At 36.6% G+C, this 26,360-nt stretch overlaps 2 protein-coding genes across 3 annotated transcripts in view; both read right to left on the bottom strand.

Moving 5' to 3' along the window:
* Nucleotides 1-2,083: 2,083 nt before the first annotated feature.
* ankef1a (ankyrin repeat and EF-hand domain containing 1a) overlaps nucleotides 2,084-26,360 on the bottom strand; it is a 40,332-nt gene continuing 16,055 nt past the window's right edge. Inside the window, exons 1-10 of one of the 2 annotated variants that reach the window (XM_034019127.3) lie at nucleotides 14,414-14,629; nucleotides 8,916-9,308; nucleotides 7,903-8,102; nucleotides 7,461-7,610; nucleotides 6,941-7,064; nucleotides 5,877-6,705; nucleotides 5,267-5,493; nucleotides 4,527-4,675; nucleotides 3,964-4,107; nucleotides 2,084-3,546 (exon numbers count right to left, since the gene is read on the bottom strand). In XM_034019127.3, coding sequence (XP_033875018.2) covers nucleotides 3,394-3,546; nucleotides 3,964-4,107; nucleotides 4,527-4,675; nucleotides 5,267-5,493; nucleotides 5,877-6,705; nucleotides 6,941-7,064; nucleotides 7,461-7,610; nucleotides 7,903-8,102; nucleotides 8,916-9,267 — 2,328 coding nt within the window. In that variant the 5' untranslated portion in view covers nucleotides 9,268-9,308; nucleotides 14,414-14,629 and the 3' untranslated portion in view covers nucleotides 2,084-3,393. Of the gene's footprint in view, nucleotides 3,547-3,963; nucleotides 4,108-4,526; nucleotides 4,676-5,266; nucleotides 5,494-5,876; nucleotides 6,706-6,940; nucleotides 7,065-7,460; nucleotides 7,611-7,902; nucleotides 8,103-8,915; nucleotides 9,309-14,413; nucleotides 14,630-26,360 lie in introns of those variants that run through there. The other variant, XM_059025823.1, reaches the window with a different exon arrangement.
* On the bottom strand, nucleotides 16,929-25,074 carry zgc:113142 (uncharacterized protein LOC503524 homolog). Its single transcript, XM_034921774.2, is given in 6 exon segments — nucleotides 16,929-18,133; nucleotides 18,937-19,035; nucleotides 19,037-19,071; nucleotides 22,882-23,034; nucleotides 24,791-24,824; nucleotides 24,826-25,074. Coding segments are annotated over 6 exon segments (945 nt in total). The 3' UTR covers nucleotides 16,929-17,758.

Genomic DNA, 26,360 nt, shown 5'->3' with positions numbered 1-26,360 from the left:
AAGACACCAGTAGGGCAAACCTGGCGTTTGTTTGAAATAAAGATTCTGCAGAGATTGCAGGGGCTTACACCTGGCTGTGAGAAGATGGCTGCTCAACGCATCCACAACAGAAGGTGTGGGGGGAGGTGGTGTGAGGCCGTGCCAGCGCTGCACTGCCAAAGCTAGGGAAATGGGTTGCTAGGAATTTATCTAGCTTTCAGTTTCACTGATGAGCCTAATCTTTCAGGGGTGTGCCTGGGCACAGAAAGCAAAGGAGGCTGTGTGGTCCAGTGGTTAAAGAAATGGACTTGTAACCAGGAGGTCCCCGGTTCAAATCCCACCTCAGCCCCTGACTCATTGTGTGACCCTAAGCAAATCACTTAACCTCCTTGTGCTCCGTCTTTCAGGTGAGACGTAGTTGTAAGTGACTCTCCAGCTGATGCATAGTTCACACACCCTAGTCTCTGTAAGTTGCCTTGGATAAAGGTGTCTGCTAAATAAATAAATAATAATAAAAAGAAAACACAGATCAGTGCAATCTTAATAGTGCAAATGTAATCAATAATGCACATGGAATGTAGATTCTTCTTCTGCAACAATCAAGCCCAACCCGGTAATCATAAACGCATAGTAATTACCATATTATATTATGTGATCCCATGATCTTATAATAGGATCATTGTGTTTGTAATTATTCTAACAGTTCAACCTATTAGTACTACAAGAAAATGTATATATAGAAGGAAAAAAAGAATGACACAGTAAATCACAAAAAAGGGAGACATTTTCATACCTATCATTAGCATACCAACATTCTTAAAAATCCCATAATTACATGTCGACCTTTTGTTTTCCAGACTTTATGTTGAGCACCAACTCAGATGAAGCCGTTTTGTTTCTGTCACAACATTATAAATTCACTTCTGAAATACAGGTAATAATACCCCACCAAAGCACTACAATGATATTGTATTCATCATGACATTTTCACTTATTCATTTTATGATCCTATATTCCTCACTGGAGTGTGAAGAAGACCTTTGTTCAACTAACTAAGAAACCTATAATAAAAACGAGGAAAGGTTACCTGGTGTTGAGATATGGATTGATTCCTGAAGTGCTGACATTATATTGAAATTGGTGTGATATCCATTGGGAAATAATAGTCATCATAAAGAGGAAGCAACTGCTATAAAAAGGAGCATTACTAAGAGGTTATGCATTTGGGGATCGACTTGTTCTTCTGAAGCAGTACCATGAGTGCCAGGTCTGCTTTTTTTATCAGAATGGAGAGTTATTCCCTTTTATCTTTGCAGAAAATCAAAGATGTTCTTTTCTTTTCTTTAAAAAACAATATTCCTTGAGCCATAAAGCATGAGTCTCCCCACTTTTGGTCTTCCCCCTTGGTGAGGTCAGCATTCCTTAAGAACCATAACATCACTGAACCAAGGTTCCATGAGTTTGAAACTTGCTGTTGACTGCTTCTACCACCTGGTGGAAGTAGGAAGGAACTGAGGCAATAAGAAAGTTTAGTGGATAACCATGCATGACAATACATGAAATTGGGACAGAAAGATACAAATATACGAGACTAATTGCAAAGTAAAATAAAAAAAGATACACAGTACATTTCCAAGTATAGATCACTTCAACCGGAAGCAAATAATTCTTATTGTTAGACTGATCTAAATTTAAGGAAAACAATATTGAAAAATGAATTGATGACACGTTAAACAATGAGAGGATTCACAGCCTGTATTAAAACACACGGTGGTGGCAGTATGGCAAAGAGCCGATGATCAATATCAGAGTTTCAGGGAACACCACTAAACAGAGGCCCGAGGGCATTCTTCATCTCTACTTTTAAATTCTAATATTTTAGTGTCATTCTGCTAAAAACTTTTATTTAATTTCATTCGTAGTTAGTTTCCATCATTTCTTATTCATGATCGACCACCGGCACAGCTGAGATTATAACAGCCAATGTCATATCCATCTTGCAATGATGAACTGCTCAACCAAGGGTTTGGGGACTGTACTAAAACTTTGCAAATTGATCATTTATTGCAATACATTTGGACGGGAATATACATCAATAGATCTATATAATCAAATGCATTTTACTGTCTTGGTGTGTATTATTACCAATATCCATTATTAACACATACAGTTAAAGTCATATAGTATATACAGTACAACCTGTCTTTTATATTCACTGTTCTACCTTGTTGCACAATATGAGTGGCTAATTTATTCAATAAACTACATCTAATACTGTACTGGACTATGCTTGATTCTTGTGATGAATGCTAAAGTCTCTCTAAATTCAGGGGTAATAAAGTAAACTCCATTTTCAACACACACACACACACACACAAAAACCTGACAAAGCAAACATGAAAATTTGAAGAAAATAACTTTCAGAATACGTCCCTTTTTTTTACACTTCCCATTTTGATAATCCTATTGTCAGTCATAGTTCAATTGCTACCTGTTCATCTTTGCCATTAATCTCTGGATCAAAATCATCATGCTCTATACAGAATATTAATTATAGAGGAAACATATTATTTTAGATGATCCTCATTGTTCTGCTTAACAATGAATGCCGACTTGTCAGTTTATTATTATTTGTTGTATTTCCCACCATAATTGCTTTTCAGAACTACTAAACCAAATGCAACATTTTATCAAAAGAAACAGCAGTACAGAATACAAAATTAACATTAACCTGAGTATTTAAACAGGGATCAGTTCTGAATGGCCCTTATGCTGTGTTCAATTAAAATACCTCTAGCGCCCAAGGTTATGCACTGTTCTTTGTAAGTACTTTCTCTTTCATGTGATATTTAATGGCATTGTTAAATGATTATATCACAGTATAAAAAGCAACATGTGTCGGTTCTATGTCTTAGGGAAGCACATCAAAATCAAGATTCATTAATCATTCCAGACCTTTCGTACCAGACATCACAAGGTAGTGTGAATAAGTTACCACATTTATTAGTTTTGCATTGGACTACTACCATTGCCTCAAGAAACACATTTTTAAATGGTGTACGATTCCTTGTTATCTCCATTGATCACTATTAGAAATATGTAAACCATGCGAGGGAAATGATCACTTGTGGATATAGATTACAGTATTAAAATGTTACATTGTTTGGTAGTGTTGTTGTCCTGAGGTGCATTGTATTTATTAATAACTTTAAAAAATGAGCTTACACTGTCATCTCTATTTAAATAATTTCCCTAAAAAGTGTATAATAATTATTTTACCCTGTTTTAAAGCATCGCAGCTATTTGTTGCCTTTGCATTAATAATTGCACAGTATTTGCAAAAATGTTATCCTACAGTAATTTAATTGACAGTTGTGGCATTTTTACAATTAGCCATCTATTGTTTTATTATTATTATTCTGGACCCCCTAATTCAAGAGATTTCTCCATAATGTTCTTCTTAAATGGCATCATAAAATCCTCAAAATCCGATTCATAGGAAAGACGAGATCTGCGTTCTTCCTTCTTTTGAATTAGGTCTTTAGTTGTTGGCTGGTTAGTCCAAATCTACAGCAAAGAGAAGAATACACTGTAATGCAAGCATTATGTAACAAACAACACTGTTTAAGAGAAATATTGAGTTATCTTAAGTATGCTTACTCTTTAGGTTCACTTTGTATAATTTTCTGTTTCAGTCACTGAAACAGAAAATTATGGTCATGACTTTAAACCTTGTTTAAGACCTGAGGCATGTTATCAACACCACATATTTTAGCATTTTAAAGCTCAGAACACTAATGTGTACTGTACGTCTGTTGGAAGGACCACTAAACAGTGACACTGTAGATTTAACCTACATGTAGATAGTCACCCAAGCTACGTGTATTCTTCCCTTCAAGCAAATAATCCAAGTCATTTACCCAGTAATTAGGAGTTCCTGATTCATATAGAAACTCTACAGGTATATAAATTGAGAACACATACTGTTTTTGGCACAAAAGTGATGTCTATCTTCCTAGTAGCTCCACTGGCTATTCTTGCATTTTGATGCGTCACACTCTCCAAAAGAAATTGTTTCTTTAACCCTGTATCTGATGGTGATGGGGAAGCTGGTTTTGGAGTTGGTTCCTGTTGATACAAATGCACAGAGATAAAATACCCTAACAAGGTCAGTGGTGTCTACGAGTGTCTGTGGTGACAGAAGTTGCACAGTAAAGCACAACAAAAAAGAGTTAGACAAATACAATACTAATATTTTGAATAACAAACTAAAACTTTACATTGAAGAAATCATTGTTCAATAACCCTTGCCAAACAGACCAGGCTGCCAGCTGGAATGGTATGGTGTCATGTTCATATTTTGAAATACTAATCGTATTACAGGGGTATGGACTTTTACACACTAGTAATCCATTATGGTCTCTTGCTACCATATTGGTTCAAACGTGCTTTCATTCCAGCGTTGAACCGTTGCTAGTAAAGCTGTGATTTTTCAATAGTTTCTGCAGGATTTCAAGTTTTTCGTATTAATGCTTTTGAGTCTATACCTTGGGTTTTGCAGCTGTTTTTGGCTTAGCAGGTGCTTTTCCCTTTCCTTTTTTCTCCTTTGGTTTAGGAAGAGTATCAAACTTTGCTTGCACCAGGTCGACAATTTTAAAATCAGCATATGCCTTTGCAGTGTCCATTGCATTTTTCTCTGCAAAAACAATTATGTACGTGTTTTGATAAAAAAAAAAAAAGAAACATAACTGTCTCTTCTTCAAAAACATGCTAAATATTTGTCCTTTTATTTTACTCCCTCAATGGGTTTCTGCATCGGTGACCTAAGATGATGTTCTCAATAGGTCATTATAGGTGTAGAGGTATAATTTGTAATGCTAAAATTAAAAGCTAAGGTTGCTGATTTTTATATTTTTAATCAAATGCTCTTAATTAAGTGCTTATGATCATTATTTCCTGGCATTATCAGCATTGCAGTATACATTGTAACATGTTTTTTGTGACAAACTAGCATGGGGGGAAGGTTATTTAACAAATAGATACAAAAAAGTATGTTTCTTTCTTACTGCATTTGTTTCGAGGGCCAGGCAGGTGATATGGGAGCTTCCCCTCGCATCACAGCTCTGTCAGCGAGCACACCTCAGTCCTGACCTGAACCCCATGTCATTCAATCCCAGGCCTCTCTCAAGCAGAGACACCCAAAGGTGAAAGCTTGTGAATTAGCCTGCTGTGCCACCTAGTCCCTACTTGATTTGATGATTATTTTAAACATCCTTTGAACCAATACCTTGCTTGTTTTGAATCTGAACCTTTGCACCAGCTTTGATCAAGTATTCAACACATCCAGGCCTACAACTTTCTATTGCTCTCATCAGAGGAGTTGCTCCATTAATTGCAGCAGCATCGATTTCAGCACCAGACTCTACCAGTAGTTCAACAATATCCTGCTGCCCTGCATGACTTGCATGATGAAGTGGAGTCCACTTAAACTGGTCACATGCATTTACATTAGCTCTAGAAGAGAGAATGAAAACATATATATATATATATATATATACATATATATAGAGAGAGGGAGATATTCTCTTGCCTAAAAAAAGCTTAAATGCACTGCAATATACAACAGATTTTCCTAGGAGATTACAATTGGGACAGTTTTTTTCCATACAAATGAAAGCTCATACAAGCAGTAGAAATACAATCAACTATTCAAGAACCTTAAGGTCTGTCTTACGGAACATTTTCTTATGGACTGTGTTTTTTGTTTTTTTTTAAATGAGGTTTAACTATGCTTTGAAAATGTGATTATACTAATAAATCATATCTAAAATAGTTGTAAAGATTTCTGTGAATAAGTGCAATGGTATTTGTAAAGAATCTCAGGACACTTATCTTACCCCTTGCTTATAAGATATTTTGCAACATCATACTTTGCATGAGCACAAGCACACATGAGGGGCGTTTTGTAGAATTTGTCCAGGACGTCCACTGGTACTCCTTGGCTGAAGGCTAGATTTAGGGAGTCAAAATCCCCAGTTTTTACACAATAATTGATATTTGTGTAGAACGATTGTGGTTTATCAATGTACCACGCTGAATCATCTTCAATGGGGTGTCCAGGGGGGTGATCCCGATCAAACCGGTTTGAATCTGTATAGTGCTGATAACTTTCAATCATGAAGTGAGGGGGGCCACCATCATCCCGACGAAACATCATCTCCTGAGGAACAGTGCAGATCGGCATTGGGATTGAAAACTTGCCCTTTTTCTTGCCTTTCTTGCCTTTTTTTCCTTTTTTCTTTTTGGGGGCATATGAGGACATCAGAAATGCCTTCTGCAGCAGCTTGGTTCCTTTGAAGAATTCAGTGATATTGATTGACCCTTCTCGGCTCTTGTCATGTGCCAACACGACTTTTTCAATGTTCTCCTGCTCTACTGGTGCCCCCTTTTCCTGAAGAACTGCAACAAAATTGTCCTTTGAGACAGTATCAGTTTCAGTTTCTTCTGCAGATTCGAAAGCACTACGAAGCTCTGCCTCGTGCTCTAGGGCCCAGTCATACAGAGTAATTGCCCATGGATCGTTGGGGTTCTTCGCTCCAGGCTTGGCGTACTTGGCATAAAGTCTTTCTGCCTTGCGAAGTTCTTTCATGACGGCCTTGTGGCCATTCTCTTTAGCAACCATGCTTGCAGTGCTTCCTTCCAGGTTTTTGATTTTAGGATTGCAACCTAAAAGAACCCAAAGCATTTTATTAATGACCGAAATATACAAGAATGCTAGACAGTATAATGCATGATAAGATTTTTGCATGCAGACAATGATATGCAAAGGAGAAAAAGGCAATGAAAACGAGCCATGGTTCATGAAGAATGAGGTCTTATAAGCACGATAAAAAAGGGGATTAATGAGAATCAGAAATTTAAAAAAAAAGTATATGCTGTAGCATTGCAATTTTGTTACTACCTCTCTGGGCCAAGAATTTGCAGCAATCAGCAAACCCTCCTTTGGCAGCAGGGTGAAGTGGTGTGTTTCCTTGCATGTTAACAACACACAGATCAGCATTATATGCAGAAAGTACTCGGATTACCTGTAGAAGGCAGTCAACATTTACTTCTATTGATGTGTCAGACAAATATTTACATTTCAGCATTTGACACATTAAAGACACATTAGCTTCATCATCATCAGCTGCTGCCTCCCAGCGTTTTTCCCTTCTTAACATTACAGAATATTATAATTATAGCAGAAGTCTGCTGAACTTTGAATCCTGAAACTCTAACAGTTACAGCAGCGTACATGTATATTTAAGAACACCACTGCCATGCTGTGTCTGTTAGGAATGCATTACAAACATGACTTTATATTAACAACATATATTCTCTAGTTTATCTATATATTTCATACAATTTTGATCAGAAAGATGACACAAGCAATTGTGTAATGTGACTTTGCAGTAAACTGGAGTTATCTGTAAATACCGCACCTCAAAAAAGCCTCCTTCAGCTGCAAAATGAGAGGCATGGTTTCTCATCTTATCTAAAGAATTGATGTTTCCCCCTCTCTGAAGGATAGCACGAACAAGCTCCACGGCCCCTGCTCTTGTTGCTTCCATTAACGCTGTACATCCTGTAGACTACAAAGTAAATAACCAACTAGAACACAAGCAGATTAGTTATAAAATGTAAAATCAATCCATGATCTATTTCTACATACCCAGCTTGGATGACTGTGGCACAGATTTTATGTTTATCACAAAAATAAAAAAGCATTAATCAAGCTACATAGCTAGTATAATGACCACTGTAAATAGTGATTTCATATAGTGGGTGTATAGATGGAGATCTGTCAGATCACTATAGATCATGTGATCTTTCTAAACATGTTCCTGAACAGGAAAGTGAACATACTGATTATTTTTTCCTTACCTCATCGGTTGCATTGGGATCAGCCTCCCTTTCTAGAATGTTCAGACACATCGTGGAACAGTTCACAGCTTGCTCACACGCAACCATAAATACAGGTTTTCCTCCTAGCGAACAATTGTTAACATCAGCTCCATGTTTCAGGGCAATCTGGGCACAGCGCAGGTGTCTTTTGGAAGGGTAAATACAATAAAATAAAATGCCTAGGAAAATAAAACAATAAATACATTTGTAACATTACCAAAAATTCTATACTATCTAAATATCTTACAAATGTTGTCTAAAATTATCTATGGGCCTCTATAGTATTGTTAAGAAATAAAACAATACACAATGGGCAAGTACAAAGACAATTTTTATAAAAGGAATAAAAGTAGGAAGAAACAACTTAAGCCTAGTATTACATTTGAACTAAAGCGCCACAATCCAAAAAGCAAAAACAATGATAAATGCATGTGATAATGTAATGCTAATAATGAATAAAATGACCTCCTCCCGCTAAATAAACATTACTTATCTTTATCACAATAGTCATTGTAGGTTTTTTTTATTTACAATTATGGCTTTTTGTTTTTTTTTAACATAAGAGGTCTAATAAAAACAACTTTGAAACAACTTGGATTTCATAAGCTTGTGATGTTCTGAAACCGCTCCAAAAATAAGTCTCTCACCAAGTATCTCCCATATGTAGAGCTTTTACTGGGTTTGTCTCACTAACTAAGTGGGATCTGAAATATAATAGGGCAGCAGTGTGGAGTAGTGGTTAGGGCTCTGGACTCTTGACCGGACGGTCGTGGGTTCAATCCCAGGTGGGGGACACTGCTGGTGTATCCTTGAGCAAGGTACTTTACCTAGATTGCTCTAGTAAAAATCCAACTGTATAAATGGGTAATTGTATGTAAAAAATAATGTGATATCTTGTAACAATTGTAAGTCACCCTGGATAAGGGCATCTGCTAAGAAATAAATAATAATAATAGAAGGACTAAATGTTTCAAGACTACTTATCGGTGTACCTTTTCCTTCATTGTCCACTATAGTCATGTCTGCTCCTGCCTCGGTCAGTACTTCCACGATGTTATCATGCCCCAGCTCAGCTGCTTTCATCACAGGGGTACAGCCGCCCAGGTCCTGCACATTGGCATGCGCCCCCAGTGACAGTAAGAAGCTGCACATTCCAATGTTGTTAGCCACAGAGGCTAAATGCAGGGCACTTTCCCCACCATTGGGTTCAGTTGCGTTGATAAGGTTGGGGACTCCAAGACCAACCATCTTCTCTATTTGTGCCCTGTCCTCTTTCCGTACACACTGGAGGAGCTTATAAACCTGCAGGACTTCCAGTCGCCCTTGAGTCTGTGGCTTTTTCATGGTCGCAGACAGTCTAACTTTCTTTTTGCTGGTGCTAAATTCTGTTAAATACAATTAAAAAAAGAACGCTGTTGTGCATGACTGAATTGTGGAACAAAGAAGGCAGAAGCACTGAAAACACTGCATTAAGGTGTGGCCCTACAGTTAGAAAAATGGTTTAGTTATTTTGTATTTTTTAATTTGCAAACCTGTGCGGAAACATGAATGCTTTCTGTAAAATGTCAGCAATATAACCAAAGGGCAATCCCTTTTTTAAATTTCGATTTCGCTTTCTAAACTGTAGGAGACCTTAAAGATATCCTTTATGATATTTTACTGCTGCAAGTAGAAGGAGCACGGCTTTCAGATCATAGGAGTAAACACGTGTTAATACAGGGGAGAACGTTTGTGCCACTGCATATACAGTTGTAGTCAAAAGTTTACATACCCCAATGGAAATTTATCATTTCTAGGAATTTCTCAAAAACAAATAATTATAGAAAAATCTTTCGTAGCAAAAGTTTGGCTTTTGTGGATGAGGAAAAAAAAGTTACAAGAAATAGATGTTTACAATTATTTATATCAGCAATTTTTTTGCAAAACTCCAAAAATGCTAATTCAAAAGTATTCATACCCTGACAAGAAAAATTAAATGAATAACTGGTCGAGGCACCTTTAGCAATAATAACCTCTTTTAAAAGATTTGAATATTTGTCAATGAGCTTTTTGGCATGATTCTTTAATGATCTTTGACCATTCTTCAACACAGAATTGTTCCAGTTCATTCAAATTCCGAGGACTTCTCATGTGCACAGCCTTCTTCAACTCATACCAAAGACTCTCTTTGACTAGGACATTCCAGAACCTTGATTTTATTTTTCTTTACCCATTCTGAAGTAGATTTTGATGTGTGCTTTGGATCGTTGTTGTGTTGAAATGTCCAAGTTTTGTAGTGGAGGGTTTCAGATGATTGGCCAATATCTTTTGGTATGCTATGGAATCCATTTTAACATGTACTGGAACTAAATTTCCTGTGCCATTAGAGGAAAACAGCCCCATATAAGGATATTACCACCTCCATGCTTGACAGTAGGTATGGTGTTCTTTTCTTTGCACGCCTCACCAGACTTTCTCCAAACGTAATGACTATCAGCATGACCAAATACCTCGAATTTTATTTCATCACTCCACAAAACCTTTGACCAGAACTCATATCCATCATTCAAATGCCATTTTGCAAACTTTAAGCGATTGTCCTTGTGACATTTTCCTAAGAGTGGCTTTTTCCTTGGCCTGCAACCATTGAGACCTTCACCATGCAATACTTGACCTTAGATTGAAATGGAAACCCCAGTCTCACTTGCAGCCAATTCACTTAGAATATCGTTGGCAGTCAATCTCGGATTGTTATTAACCTTCCTCACAATTCTTCTACTTGTTCTTGGTGAAAGAACTTTCTTTCTTCCAGACCAAGGGAGCATTGTGACAGTACCATGAGTCTTGTACTTCTTGATAATAGAAACAATAGTTGAAATTGGATACTCAAATGCAGAGAGTATTACCATTTTTCACATAGCGTTTACACTGCAGTTGTGCCCTGAGCCGGCTAAGCTCTGAATGCATGAGCATACCATCTAAACTACAATATGTGCTTGGTGACGTCATAACGACCACTAAATGGATGACGAGTTTTCCCCTCCCCAAACCACAAAGGCAGAAGAGGCAGAGTAGTATTATAAACAAACCATACAGTGTCGTGTTCATATTGCGGGGATTAAACACTTGCAGTCTATGAGAAAAATGGTTATTCGTTTAGACACTGTTTGACACAACATAACAGTTCCTGACCCATTTGTTATGTGAAGGAATTCACCTTGAGTAAGATACGTCAATTTGCTGTTTATTACCTTTTATTTTATTATTATTTAGTAGTCGGCAATTATTTTTATTATTTTTCTCCCAATTTTAGAATATCCAATTATTTTTAAGCTCAGCTCACCGCTACCACCCCCACGCTGACGCGGGAGCGGTGAAGACGAACACACGCTGTCCTCCGAAGCGTGTGCCGTCAAGCGACCGTTTCTTTTCACACTGCAGACTCACCATGCAACCACCTCAGAACTACAGCGTTGGAGGACAACGCAGCTCTGGGCAACTTACAGGCAAGCCCGCAGGCTGTTTATTACTGTAATAATAACGACCCTTTTGTTTTCAAAAAAACTCTATTCTGTTTCTTTACCAATATTATCTCACCGTGTGTATATATATATATATTATATATATATATATATATATATATATATATATATAATTGTATTATGCATAAGTCCTTTATTTTTAGTTAAAATAGGCTAAGCAGCCACAGGAATGCAGGAGAAAAAACATTTACTGTATAAAATTGCAGTTAACAAATTTTATTTTTTCAAATTAGCCTTGTTACAAATAATACTACTACAAATGAATAAATAATAATAATAATAATAATAATAATAATAATAATAATAATAATAATAATAATAATAATAATAATAATAATGTGTTATAAGTACACTGCCAAAATTGTTTGTAATTATTGAAAACATTTCGTTCCTTTTTAAAAAAACGAAATGTCAGGGACCACAAATTATTTAAACAATCTTTATTTACAACTTAGAACACAACATGTAAAACGTAATTATAATCAAAAAGTGCAGAGAGCGGGTTGCACAGATGTTTCGCCAGACCTGCGCTACTTCTGGGTATATGTATTTATTTTCTGCTTAGAGACAGAGTGCACTCTGGATTTGAGTTCCGCCCCACAACGCTAAGACAGCTCTGCTTTCTTGCTCTCTCCAGTTCACGCTGCCAATGTCAGAAGCAAACAAACAAACAAACAAACAAACAAACCCACCTTTTCCGTGTTTTTAAGCAAATCATTGGTTCAATCAAAATATTTATTTAAATAAACAATAAAAACAAACAACAAAAAGACAGTGTGTTAAAGTGTGTTTGGAACTAAACCAATAACTAAGTGGTTTTCAATAAAATAACTGGGAAAAACACAATCCAGGACATTTTTTGTATAAAATTATTTTTGATAGCATTTTTTTAAATTATTAATTAATAATTCTCAGCGATACACTCAAATATTACACTTGTGTTTCTTTGACGTCCACCAGCGTCTGCACCTGTTTAACAAAGCAAAAACGTTATCGTCAAAAGTCTACAAAGCTCAATGTATGGATATTTAGGGTATGTAAACTTTTGACGACAACTTAATAATAAAACACAGATATTTACAAATACTCCCCAATATAAACAGTTAATAAATTCAAATCTTCAGGACGCTTGTGTCTCAAGTCGTTCTTCTCATTTTGTGACGCTGCAACGGCACTGCAGCTTCTTCCTGTTTAGATTCCGTGGGGGAGGAGCCAAGCGGCACTCACGTAGTGCGTGAGCCGTCCTAAAGTCAGGTGAGTTTACACTGCCTTTCCGACGGACCTAAACTGGCGCTGAGCCACGTCTTTAGGACAGCTGAGAGTCGGCCATGTGCGTTTACACTGCAGAAAAAAGACCTGAGATGGCCCAAAGCCGTCCTAAAAACGGCCAGTGTAAATGGACACTAAAGCATTTTCTGCCTAAGGTCTTCAGATAGCTCTTTACTTTTTCCAATATTGACTTATTGGTAATGACAGTAATCTTCCTATGCCAAACCCTTTTATACTCTCTAAGAATGTTCACCTACAATCCAGCATTTTCTAGAATTAAGTTCTGCATTATCATACTGCAATTTCTAGCACCTTGTAGACAATACTATCATAGCATCAAAGAGTATAAAAGTTGGAGAAACATACACTTTACAAGAAACTATAGTTTACAAAATTAACTTAGATTGAGTTAGTATTTGTGTTTTAGAATTAGTTAAGTTAGTTAGACAATTCTGAGTTCAATATTGATTGCTGGAGCAGGAAAGGTGGCAAGGAGAAAACTCTGAAGTGCACCTTATGGCAATTTAAAGGGGACCCTGTGTTTTCTCAGAGATAACATTTTGGGGCTAAAACTTACAATCTCCTACCTTCCCTTAACTTTATGACGTTATGACTTTGTGAGCAAAACATCTAAAAGGCTTTGATGTTAGGTTCACTTAAAGTAAGAAAAAGAAAGAGGACCCACGTGGTCAATGATATTATTGGTTGATAGGAGGCCTGTAAAACTTGCATCAGTATGTATTGCATTTTGTGATAGGTTAAGAAAAAAACGGGTGATGTCATAAGGGAAGCCTATATTAATTCAAACATTGTATTGTCTTGTTGATTGTATTATAACGTTGCTTAAGGGAAATAGAGCACCCAGCTGCTCCACTGTAGCTAAGAAAAATATCTTTGTTGAAATCTACAACCAAGTTCAGAATCACAATTATTTCTACTCATGGATGCATGAAGGAGAGAAGTCAGTTAACAAACTTTAATTTTTGAATTCTACAATGAATACTTTTGAATTAGCAAAGAAAAAAAAAACAACAACAAAACCCAGCTGTAATAAATAATTGTAGACATCTTGTAACTTTTTTTTCCCTCATCCACAAAAGCAAAACTTTTGCTACAAAAGATTTTCCCTAAAATTCTTTGTTTTTGAGAAATTTCTAGAAATTATAAATTTCCATTGGGGTATGTAAGCTTTTGACTACAGCTGTATATGGTTAACAAAGTTTGTTTTCTAAAAACAAGAAAATCCACAACAATGACATTCTTTTACCATGAGTCAGGCTGTCTACTTTCTGAAAAGTAAAGATAAACTTAGAAGGTAGGAAAAACAGGCACAAACAATGAACAGTTTAAAATGTAGCAGGTTTAAAGAACAACATTAGGCTATGTTAAACAAGCTTCCTAAATAACAACCTACATTTGCACTTGATATTGCTGAATTCAGAAAATCATTTACTTGTTTTAGACGGTGATATCCGCTGTGATTCAGAATAACTTGTAAATCTTACAAACATCAGACAAGTGTGTTTAAACTTAAAAAGTATTATTATTATGATTATTAGTAGTAGTAGTCGTAATAATAATAATAATAATAATAATAATAATAATAATAATAATAATACTATTGGACAATTCATTCTTCGACCCAAATCAAACACATGAATAGACACAACACTGTAAGTAAATAAATAGCCACAACATACCTTCGCTGGAAACTTCTTTTAGGAATATCACACAAGTTTCGGCTTTTCAGTCGGAAATAAATCGTGTGCAAAAACATAATACTCAAACTATATAACCCCCCTTTACGATGGAATTATTAAACAAGCATGTTACACAAGAAAAAAAGACAGAAGTATGACTAAAACAGCTTTGTGTCCTGGCAGAGCAGCCAGCCTAGACAGTGTGTTAGATTTGTAGCAGAGACGCTACAGGATTGTATCCTTAGCAACAGAATGTGAAATCACGTGGGAGGGAATGTTGGGTAGTTCTTAAGGAGCTGAAGACTTGGTATGGGTTATAGTTCTTGATTTGAGGAAGCCAGCAGACTGATTTGATTACCGATAGTAATGCACCTCGTATGGAATTTCATCGGTATGTTTAGGTTACTGTAATTTGTGTTAATGAATATCCGGTGTCAGGGTTGGGGCGAAGCGATGTCTGCGCGGTTGTATTATTTTGCCAGAGAAGACTGGAAACAAACCAGAAACTGATTTGGTTGGCAGACTACCAATGGCACCATGTGATTCATAAGAGTATCGTATCGGAAAAGTGGATATAACAAGTCACTGAAATATGTTGAATTACTATATATATATATATATATATATAATATATATATATATATATATATATATATATATATATATAAAATTCGAAATAATACTCATCATAACTAAAAACACGTGTTTCATTTCGGATTATTGTCTTGTTTTGCCTGGCACTCATTTGACTCAGCATGAATAGATTATTGATACACACGGTTTTCAGCGTCCCTGTGTTCTCTGTCAGTGCTCCCAGTGAAAGGAGAGTTGGCTTGAACGTCATATCAGTACTTACACGAAATCCTTGCCTCCTCTCTGCAGCCACATGGCACATGGCACATGGCACAGGTCTGCTACAGCGTCACACTGTTACACCGCATTCCCAGAGTGAAAGGGGCTGCTGTTTATACCCCCAAGTGCCACAAACTAACAGACATGCTGTTCCAGTTTCTTTAATCTCATTAGCATACATGCCAACAGTCCCTATATGGTCAGGACAGTCCCGATTTCCTAGCAAATGTCCCGCGTCCGATGCAGAGGAAGAAAGTTGCAATATTTACCCATAGAAAACAGAATATATATAACAGTAGAGTTAATGAAAACCACACACTGTGCTTTTCGTGCGGCTGACACATCTGCTGATCACTAACTTATACAAAGGTAAGAACGCTTTATTGTGTCAATTTTTACGGTCATGATGGTCGTGTTGTGTTGAGTTGGGGGGATACGTCTATTACATGATAATGAGTGTTTTTGCGTATGACTCCTTCCATGTGTATGATGCGTATGGGATCACACAACTACAAAACGCTGTGTGGAAACCAATCAAATTGCAAATCAACCTCTATTCAATTTAACCGCACTCACCTGGTACTAATCACAAACAGTAGACCACCTAATTAAACACAACCTTTATAATGTTACTTAAATACAGCTAATATTAAGAGTTGGAATGAGGCCTCTAGTAGCCACTGGGAGAGATTTGGAAAAGGTCCTCACTCTACCTGTCCTTGCTCTGACTGCCACAGCTCAGACTGTCCTTGGACTTGTGGCCCTTAGATTGCCACAGCTCAGACTGCCCTTGGACGTGTGGCCCTTAGACTGCCACAGCTCAGACTGTCCTTGGACGTGTGGCCCTTAGACTGCCACAGCTCAGACTGCCCTTCAACAGCTGGCGCTTAGAACGGCTGGTGTTCTAAGACACTGTTTGCCAATTGATACTGTCCTGCAGGTCTAGAGCTGGTCCAGTTTACATGCTATCTAAATTCGCTTCAATCTACCACAGCTCTGAACACTTTAGAAAATTAATCCATTCAAACAGCTAATGTAGTTACATCGGCAACAAGCATTCAATTGTACTTACCAAAATCGCAACTCAGGTTGTAAAACATTGTTACAGTAGTAATGGAAAGCAAAAACAGTTATTCATGAACGGAAAATGTAATGTGCTGTATTACTGTAAGTTTTTTTTTTATTACTGCCGCATCCTTTTTCTGGATGTACTTGTTACCGACCTCTCTGCTACCACCTAGTGGTCAATAAAGCAAACTGGCAAAGACAATTGATTCAAAAAAATTAAACACATTATTACCTGAATGCCACTGGAAAAGCTGTCTTTTCTGGCTGGTGATCTAAAAGATTAAATTACTGCTGTATTGCTTCTTAGAAAAAAGAGGGATTAAGGTGTCTGTTATGCAAGATGAGTCTGTGTGACAGATCTTACTTGACAATGTTGATGATAATGTGATCAAATTCACCCTGCACCCCATTAGTTGTAGAAGCCCCAATTCATAGAACCTGACAAAACTGCACCCCAGTAAAGTATGTCCTTTAATTCAGAACATACATTACTATACATGCAAAGTAGGATAATCAATTCATTTTGGACAATGTGACAATATATCAGCAGTAATGCAAGACACTGTAAAAATGTTTCTTTTTCTTTAATCGGACATCAGACCATCAGAAATATAGGCAACTAACAAAATAAATCTAACAAAAAAGGAAATAACTTAAAAAGCAAGCAAGATGTGTTGCCTTAACATAAAAATGATATACAAAGTGATCCTAAACAATCAGTAGAATACATTAGAAAGGAAAAGGCTGGGGGCAGGTACACCCTGTAATGTTTAGAGATGTGCCTATGGGCAGTGTGGCCGTAGCTCGTTCTGAACTGGGGACGAAGTCAACAGGCACAGTGCAGCGCGCTGTCAACTTAATAAAGGGGCGTCTAGAATAGGGTATATTAGGGAAATGTCCAACTCTGTGTAAAAATAGGGCTTCAAAACAGAAAGCTGAAAAAAGCTTCATTATTCCCCGTCCAGATTTTTTAGGGTTGACCACTGCCTCTGAGTCAGTTGTGTTAAAGACTGAACCTATCCGCTGGAAGCAGTTCATATATTTACTGTCTTGCTATTCAATCTGGAACACATTCATGTATTTTGTATGAGTGTCGGTTGCACAAGTCTCCCTTGGATAATTCATCTATTGCACTAAGATCAGAAGGCACGCAAAGTTGAAACCACCACACTAACTGCACTTGTAGCCTAAGCAGATCTCCAGCCCAGGCCATGCCTGCCCATGACATTGCATAGTATTTTGTGTTATACCTTTACACTGAGCAGGTGGGGCCAACAGGGTTAAACAAGGGATTCTCCAAGCAGGTAGGGCCATCCAGGGAAATCTAAACACTATAGCTGAAGAAATGAAACCAGAAGCACTCACAATGATTGGAAACACTGTAAAAGGTAAGGGGGAGCTGGAGTGCACTTAAATTACTTGCAGCTACTGTACCTGTTTAGAGAATAACATAGATTTTCTTTTTCTGTAAATCCCACTACAGGCAAAAAATGAATCAGCAGCACAGGTAGGCAAGTAAGGAAACATGAAAAAAAACCTCTTATTCATCCTGTTGTCAACGAGGTATCTTGTGTGTGGTGTAGGTGATACACGAGCATCTACCATGGCATCTATGACCAAATTAATGTTCTTATTTCCAGCCCTCAACTGTGTGTTTATATAATCAGTAATGATGTGTAAATATTCTTGGTTAAACATTTTTTTGTGTTCGTCATTGAACTGGTTCCAGATCTCTTCTGCTGCTTTCTCCTGCAGAACCTTAGTCACTGATCCAAAGTTGCCAGGTTCAATGATACAAACCTGGAAAATGGAACAAATATCAGTAAGGACCAAGTTTATGTACAGGATATGTTGTTGCTTGTTTGTAAGCTGGGTCTTTTAAATCTTGCCGTTTTTATTTCTGTTTCCAAGTGGTTTTCACGAGTCAGTACAGAAAATACATGTTACTAATTCTATCCTCTTTGCAGCTAACAAATTAAAATCAAACCCGACATCAGTGGAGTTTTACCTACAGTATATCAAGAAATTGTGATGGGTATAGAGTGTATTATGTAGACATATATAAACTATTATTTAGCCCTATAATCTAGGGTTATATGGAGGAGCCCTGTCTGTCACACATTTTTACATATAGAGAAGAGCTCATTTAATTGTGGATATTCTTTAGCTATTTAGTTACTGAGAGTATTATAATCTGTAAGTATATCTGTCTGCTCGTCTGTCTGTATGCCAAAGTTACATTTTGCAAACAGTAGATGTACAGTGATCTACTTTTTCATGTTACTGATGGCTCTAATTTTGTATTTCTAGACATGCTTCTTCATCTAGGTAGAACGAACTAAGAACAGATTCTCATTTGCAACGATGATCAGAGGAAGGTGTATTTTGAGAATTAGTCCTAGCTTTATTGACCTGTTTTGTGATTGGCATTTGTATTCTAAGGTGACACCCCTGCTCATCTTCACAAGTGCCACGGGATCTTTAATGTCTACCTATAGTCATCACTTTAACATCTCCCCTCCTGCACCTCCTAACACTAGGATGGGGACTGGTTCAGTTTATTGCAAATGGTTATTAAAAAATACATGAAGTGCTCATTTTACCTTCACACCAAAGGTGGCCAGTTCAACCCTTAAACAGTCTGCGAAAGCTTCAACAGCTCTTTTGGTTACACTGTACACACTCAGATTTGGAACTTAAAACAAAAGCCATAATGCTGGAGACAAAAACCATGCGACCTGAAATACAAAGATGCAGGCTATGCTGTGAGTTGTGTGAGTTTTTCATGTACCCACCGCTATGGGCTCTGACATGGACCTGTTTGAGCACTGCATAGATATTAAACAAGAGTTTTATCAAAAATCTTCCACAGGGTCCGTTATTGCAAGATAACCACAATATCGACATTAACAAAGACAGGTGAAGAAAACATTAAATGGCATGTTCAACATATACTAATATTAGCAGCTCTGTGTCTTTCATGATAAACTCATTGTTTACCATTATATGTATATATATATATTTTAGCTCAAAGAGCCAGCTGCCCAACGTTTCGATATGTTGTACATATCTTTCTCAAGGGAGCCTGTGTTTGAATCAAAACATTGGAGGTATTTATAGGTTTTTGACGGCATGACAACTATTTCTTATTGTTTATATTCAAATCCATGATTTATTCTTACATGATGTAATGGTGTTCTATATATTGTGACATCATTTTTACTTCTATCTTTGAATCTGTATTAATTCTAATTAACACTACTTTATATAAACTTATATTTTTATTATATCATGCGATGCTGGCTCTGAGGATCAGTCTAGATTTGGCCTCCCCAGCGCATCAGCATGCACAACTTTTGAATGAATTTTGTTTATTTATTTAAATGTTATATATTTATTGAAGTTAATTAGTTCATTCTTTTCTGTTGAGTCCCGCTGGCATAATCGTGTTCAGTCTATTTATCCATTTACTTTCTTTTATTCTTCTATATGTCGCATTGTCTAATTTGAGCTGTTCTAATACTACAAACTTTACGTCATTTATGTCATGTCCCTGACTGGTGAAGTGCTGTACTATTGGTTCATTCATTTTTTTTATTTCTAATTAATGAAAGGTGGTTCTGAATTCTTTTATATAAAAGTAGTTCCAGTCTCTCCAACATATTTGATTTCATCACATTTTTCACAGGCTATTCCATAAATGACATTGCTATTTTTACAGTAGGTATTAGTTTTTAGTGGATATGTGGTGTTCTTATGTTTAATTATATTTTTACTTTTGTCTATGTATTTACACACTTTACATTTACTGGTGCACATGTTCGTAGAACCTATTTTGTCAATTATTCTTTTATGTTTACTGTGAACTAAAATATCACCTAAATTAGCTTCTCTTTTGAATGCTACAACTGGGGCCTTAAGAAATACTTTTTTTAATTTTTCTGAATTATGTAAAATCCGCATGTGTTTCCAAACTATCTTAGAGATATTGGGCAAAAGTTTAGAGTAAGTCATTACTAATGGGACTCTTTTGACCTTTTTATCTCTATTTTTATAATCTAGTAGATCATCTCTTTTTAGTTTATCCACTTTTCTTAGCTCCGTCTCTATAATTCTTTCTTTGTATCCTCTGTTTTTAAGATTTGTTTTTAATACATTTCTTTGTTTTACATAGTCACTTTCTTTTGAGCATATTCTTCGTATTCTTATTACTAGACCCTTTGGGATTGCCCTTTTAGTGTGTATCACATGTGCAAAGGACATGTGTAAATACTGGTGCATGTCAGTAAGTTTACAGAAGAGGTCAGTCTCAATTGAACCTTCTTCAAGTTTTACTATGGTATCTAAAAATTCTATTTCTTTCCTTGTCCATCGAAGGTCCACCTTAATATTACTGTGTATTTCATTTGCCATTTTATGAAACTGGAAAAGCGACTCTTCTCCATGTGTCCAAACCCCAAAAATATCATCTACAAACCGAATGTATTCTAAAGGTTCTCTTTCCGATTTTCTAAGTAATTGTTCTTCCCATTTCCCCATGTATGTACTGGCAAAATGCATTCCTAATTTAGATCCTATTGCTGTACCATCATTTTGTTTGTAATTCTTATCAACAAATGTAAAATAACTGCTTTCTAAAACTATGTTGATCATGTTCAGTACCTCTGCTGTAGGTATTGATTTATCTAGTCTATTATCTAGTGCTTTTTGACAAGCTTCTAAAGTTTCTTTACGAGGGACACCTGGGTACAAGGATTTTACATCCATGCAAAATAAAATTGTATTCTCTGGAAGGTTGTGTTTTATTGATTGAAGTCTTTTTAAAAATTGTGTTGTATCCTTAACATAGCTTGGTAATTTCTCAACATGTGACCTAAGTTGTTTTTCTGCTATTTCAGCTATTATGTGTGTTGAATTATCAATTGTACTGACTATCATTCGCATAGGGTGATTGTGCATTTTAGGATTTCCTCTTGCTAGGCCTGTTCTTGCATTATGTGGCTGCATGTATTTTTTTAATTCTTTTGATATAATTCCTTTATTGTATAGTCTCTCCGCAATTTCCTTAACCTCTTTTACCGATTTATTGATCTTATTGCTTTTAACTTCTTCATATGTATCTGTATTATTTAATTCACATTCTACAGATTTCATATAGTCATCTGTGTTCATTATCACTATTCCTGAGCCTTTATCTGCTGGTCTTATCATTATATCATCATCATTTAACAACTCAGTCATAGCTTGTTCTTCAATATTATTAAATATTAAGTTTACATCTTTTCTTTAGTCCTACTATTATTTCTTGTTTAACTACTTCAATATACATATCTAACCATTTATCTCTTCCATCCAGAGGAGTCCATGTGCTTGTACTATTAACCTTAATCCCATGCTCCTAATTACCCTCTGAATCTGAGATATTTTCATTGAAAAAATATTCTGCTAATCTCATGCGTCTCTCCCACTCCTTTAATTCAGTGGCCAGTTTATCGATGTATCTTTTAGTCGGTATAAACTTAAGTCCTTTACTCAGTACCGCTTTTTGGGATGTGGTTAAAGTTTTACTTGATAAATTAAATACTATGTCTTCTGTCTTCTCTTTTGTGTATTTGGTACCATGTCTATTTTTGGGTCTCCTATCTTTCTGTTTTGAATTCTCTGTCTTAGTCATGTTTAATTCTCTATTTTGCATTTTATTATTTACTTTAACCTGGTTTATTTTTACTGTTTTAGATTTATTTTGATTATCTTTCTTAATTATGCCACAGTATTCAGATTTTCTTCCGGTTTCATTGTCTTTAAATACAATAACTGAGAAATGGTTATTGTTGTATAAAAGATTAATTGGATCGTTCTTATTTTTAATATATTCGATTGTGCCTTCGTATTTAAAACAGTCCTTATTCTTCAAGTCTATGTATACGTGTATGGGCCTATTTAGGAGGTCTACAGCTGCCAGAACTTCTGCCTCTGTAGCCCAAGAATCTATACTCCCATCACTTAATTTCATTTTTTCAATATGGGTCACTGAGTCGATGTACATTTCATATTGTTTTATATTGCTTTCCATTAGTTCTGTTATATCATGTCTAATTGTTTGATGGTCATTTTGTGAACCATATAAAACTACACCTAAACATCTAAAGAAACAGTTCCCGTCCTTCTTTATTTGAACTATGTTGTAGCCGTCATAACTCTTATACTCGCATTGCTCAAGCATTCTATTCGAAAGTTTTTCAGCAGTGTTTTCCTTATTCTCAGAATTGTTAGGATTTGAAATTTTAAACATCTAAAGAAAAAGTTCCCGTCCTTCTTTATTTGAACTATGTTGTAGTCGTCATAACTCTCACACTTGCATTGCTCAAGCATTCTATTCAAAAGTTTTTCAGCAATGTTTTCCTTATTTTCGAAATTGTTAGGATTCAACTAATGCCCCAAATTAAACCGGTAAAAATTTTAATCGTGCGACAGGCCTAATATATTCATAATACACATGTGGGCAAGCTGTTGGGCCTCTCTTGCACAGACGTTTTATCAGTGCTTACCTTCTGATGCTCTTATCAGAGGGATAAACGGTAAAGTTGTTCTAATGCTCCCAAACAAATTTACATCCGCCATTTTGTGATACTGCTGAATGGTATTCCATTCCGTTTCTGACCAGTCTGAAATGCCAGTGTTGTTTACTACTCCCCAAAGACCTAGAAAGAATGTGAGCAGGGATTTATCAAGTTACGTACTTGTATTATATTCAGATTGAATGGAATTTAACTGATAATGAATATTATGATGTACCATTAACCTTTAGTTAAGCCAGATATGTTCCATTGGGACCAGGTGGAGCACAGTGTTAATGGCCAAGAGGTGTAAAAGCAACTCTATTAGGTTGATTCCGTACTGATAAAGAGGCAGTCGCAGACTTTTTTCCTCCAAGAGCAGCACAGTAGAGTGTGGTTATGTTGTGCTTCATGCTGCCTGTAGGTACGTGCTGAACCCAAATCAACAGCACTGCAAGGCATCAAAGTGCCAGTTCACTGTCTTGTGCATTTTGTGTGTGTTGCTACATTACTATACTGATGCACAATGAAAACGCGACAGACTACGTTTTACATCAATAGCTCATTGGGCACATACATAAAGTTTTATTTACATTTTAAATAGTGAGCAGATAGGTTTGTTGATTATTTGAGTAGTATTGCTCCTTGGGATAACAAAATACTGAGCTCAAGTCATGTGATTTCATAAAAACGCCAAGTGCTCAGTGGTTGGTATTTGAATAGAGTTAAAATTGCCAACATGAGTTGATTAAGAATCTGTATAACGACCCATTCGAAAAAAACATGATTTTAATTAACGCAAGAACAGAGAAAGATCTGACCATGCCCCACTTGATTAATGAAGATCGCCTGGTTGCTATCGGCATGATTGAAGGCAGCCTGTCTGTGAGAGAAGTTGCCCGGAGAATGAGATGTTCTCCTTCAACAAATCAGCAGACTAGTCCAGAGAAACCAGGAAACTGGCTCTGTGAGGGACAGACCACTTTCTGGAAGGCAGAGGGTCACCACATCGGCCAAGGGCCATTATGCTGACTGTTGCGTTGTTCAAGCCAACCGGAGGGGCGGTGGAAGTGTGATGATGTGGGGAGGAATCTCCTTTAACACAAGAACGGCTTTGGTGCAGATTGAAGGTCACCTTGCTGCTCAGTGATACATTGACAAAGTTTTTCCATTCCTGGAAGCCAATCCGGAAGTGTCGATTTTCCAGCAGGAAAATGTTAGACCATACAGTGCTAGGATTACAATTGCATGACTTCAATTGTCCATTATACCTGAGTGTTGCGTTTCTTTTGTGCATCAGTATATATATAGCAATGCTAAAAGATCTAAAAGGTCTGTTAATTAGGAAAGGGAAACACAGTCCTTGGCAGTGGACTTCTTTGGAATCCTGAACGGGGCGGTGTGGAGTGGATTCATAAGCAGTATTTATTAATAACTAGTATACACAGTATCAGTCTATTCAACTTTAAGGTCCACAGCCCCAAGCCTGTTCACATGGAATATTATAGGACAAACCATGCTAAAGTTTTAGCATTTTAAGAAAATAAATACAGGACTTTTGGAAGGTAAAAAATTATTTTTGGCCATTGACAAAATATTGCCTGGTGAATTTGTTGTACGCCATTCTTCTCACTTCATCAATGATAAGCAAACACAAAATGCCCACAGATCTTTGGTTGTAAGTGAGATTTTCAGTCATTTTGGCTCCTGGACTACTCCTGTGTTTGTGCCTCACGAATAACACATAGCTAAGTTAAAGATAAGGTTTAAATTACCAGAAGTATATTTTATAGTTATTTATAATAACTTACAATTTAAGAGTAATTATGGCCCTCCCCTATATATACATGTTAATTTTACTTCAAGTGAGAACAATGTAATTCAATAATGTTGTACGTACCTTTCTCGGGCAAGTTGTTTTCAATGGTTTTTTTTAGCTTGTTCCACATCTTCGTCTTGTGTAACATCAACTTTAATAACCTTTAACTGACTCAAGCATTTCCTCACCAAACTCTGTGCTCCTTCACTGTCAGGGAATAAACAGGCAGCAAACACGACGAATCCCATGTGGTCTAATCTTTTAGCAAGCTCATGCCCGAAGCCGCTATCACAGCCTGTGATGAACACAGCTCTGCCTTGTGGATTGAAAACACAGCTTTTCTTCCAAAACAGAAGGAATAACATAACAGGTATCAGGCTAAGAGCTGAAGTCTTATAACCACGAGAATATAAAATGATCCCTAAAGTTAATACTACAGATACTGCTACTATAACTGTCATACAACCCATTTTCAAACTACAGTAAATCTGTACAGAAATAGTCTAACTGGGTGTTGAAGAAGTCCCTTCTGTCTTGGGTTGCAACCTAAGTTCTGCTACTATAAGATTCTGTAAAAAAATAACAAGTGGTATGCTTGAAATTTGTTTTTCTCGTAGCTGGATGTATGGTCCGTGGATAAATGCGGAACCAACTAAAAAACAACTAATCCTGAAAAGAAACCAGAGTTCCTGGGAACTAATTGATTTTATGTGAAGACGTTATCATTCCACGGTATGACTTTTCAGGAAGAAATACGTTTATAAAGTTCAATACACTGTCCCATTCCGGTTTCCAGTTTCTTTCTCTGGCAAACTGCATCCTCTTTTTGGTAGTTTTTATTCTTTGTTCAATGGTTTCTACTGGTTTCTTTACCCTCTTGACCAAGTTCCTGCAGCCACCACAATGAGACGTTGCTCGCAGGGTTTTCAGTCACTTCTGCACTAACTTTTCTGAAGCGTGGACACTCAGCTTGGTGCTCTTCTCTGCTCCCTTATATCAATTTTTCCGAAGTTCCAGAGATGCCAATCGGCTCAGTCTTCTGTGTTGAAAATGAGTTTGGGTTCACATTTATATCCGTGGGTTGGTGGGACTCCATCCCCAATTGATAAAGTGCAAATGATCTCTTAATGGTTCCATTAAAAGGAATGTGTGTGTGCTAATTAACCATGAACAGTACATACCTGCCGAGGTGTTAATGGATAGTTAGTGCAAGTCACGGAGGCAAGAAATTCAATGAAATACATTTATTTTCCTTTCCTTTCTTGCCTGTGACAAGCACTAACTAGCCATTTTTCTGTGATATTAGCAGAACCACATGGGGGACACCCCTATACATTGTTGGCTGGGTCAAACAATATTGTGAATGCACTAATGATCTTTTCAGAAGATTGCTGTATTGATAACAACATGTAATTACAACAAGCCGGGCTGACTTACCCTGAAGTTGCATATCGGTACACAAGCAATTTAAAGAAAGCGTGTTTCAGTTTAACTAAGCCCTTTGACTGTGTCAAGTTCCATCACAAGGCCTATTTGGATTTATAAACAAACATGATTGTTGCCGAAAATGTCCTTGTGATTCACATTCCTTTTCTTAAAGGAACATGTGTTAAAAAAACAACAAAAAAAAACATTATATGGAGAATGAACA

The sequence above is a fragment of the Acipenser ruthenus genome, chromosome 6 (genome assembly GCF_902713425.1).
Source record: "Acipenser ruthenus chromosome 6, fAciRut3.2 maternal haplotype, whole genome shotgun sequence".
Lineage (NCBI taxonomy): Eukaryota > Metazoa > Chordata > Actinopteri > Acipenseriformes > Acipenseridae > Acipenser > Acipenser ruthenus.
Note: the sequence above shows the minus strand (reverse complement) of the source record. Positions and strands in the feature narration are given on the sequence as shown.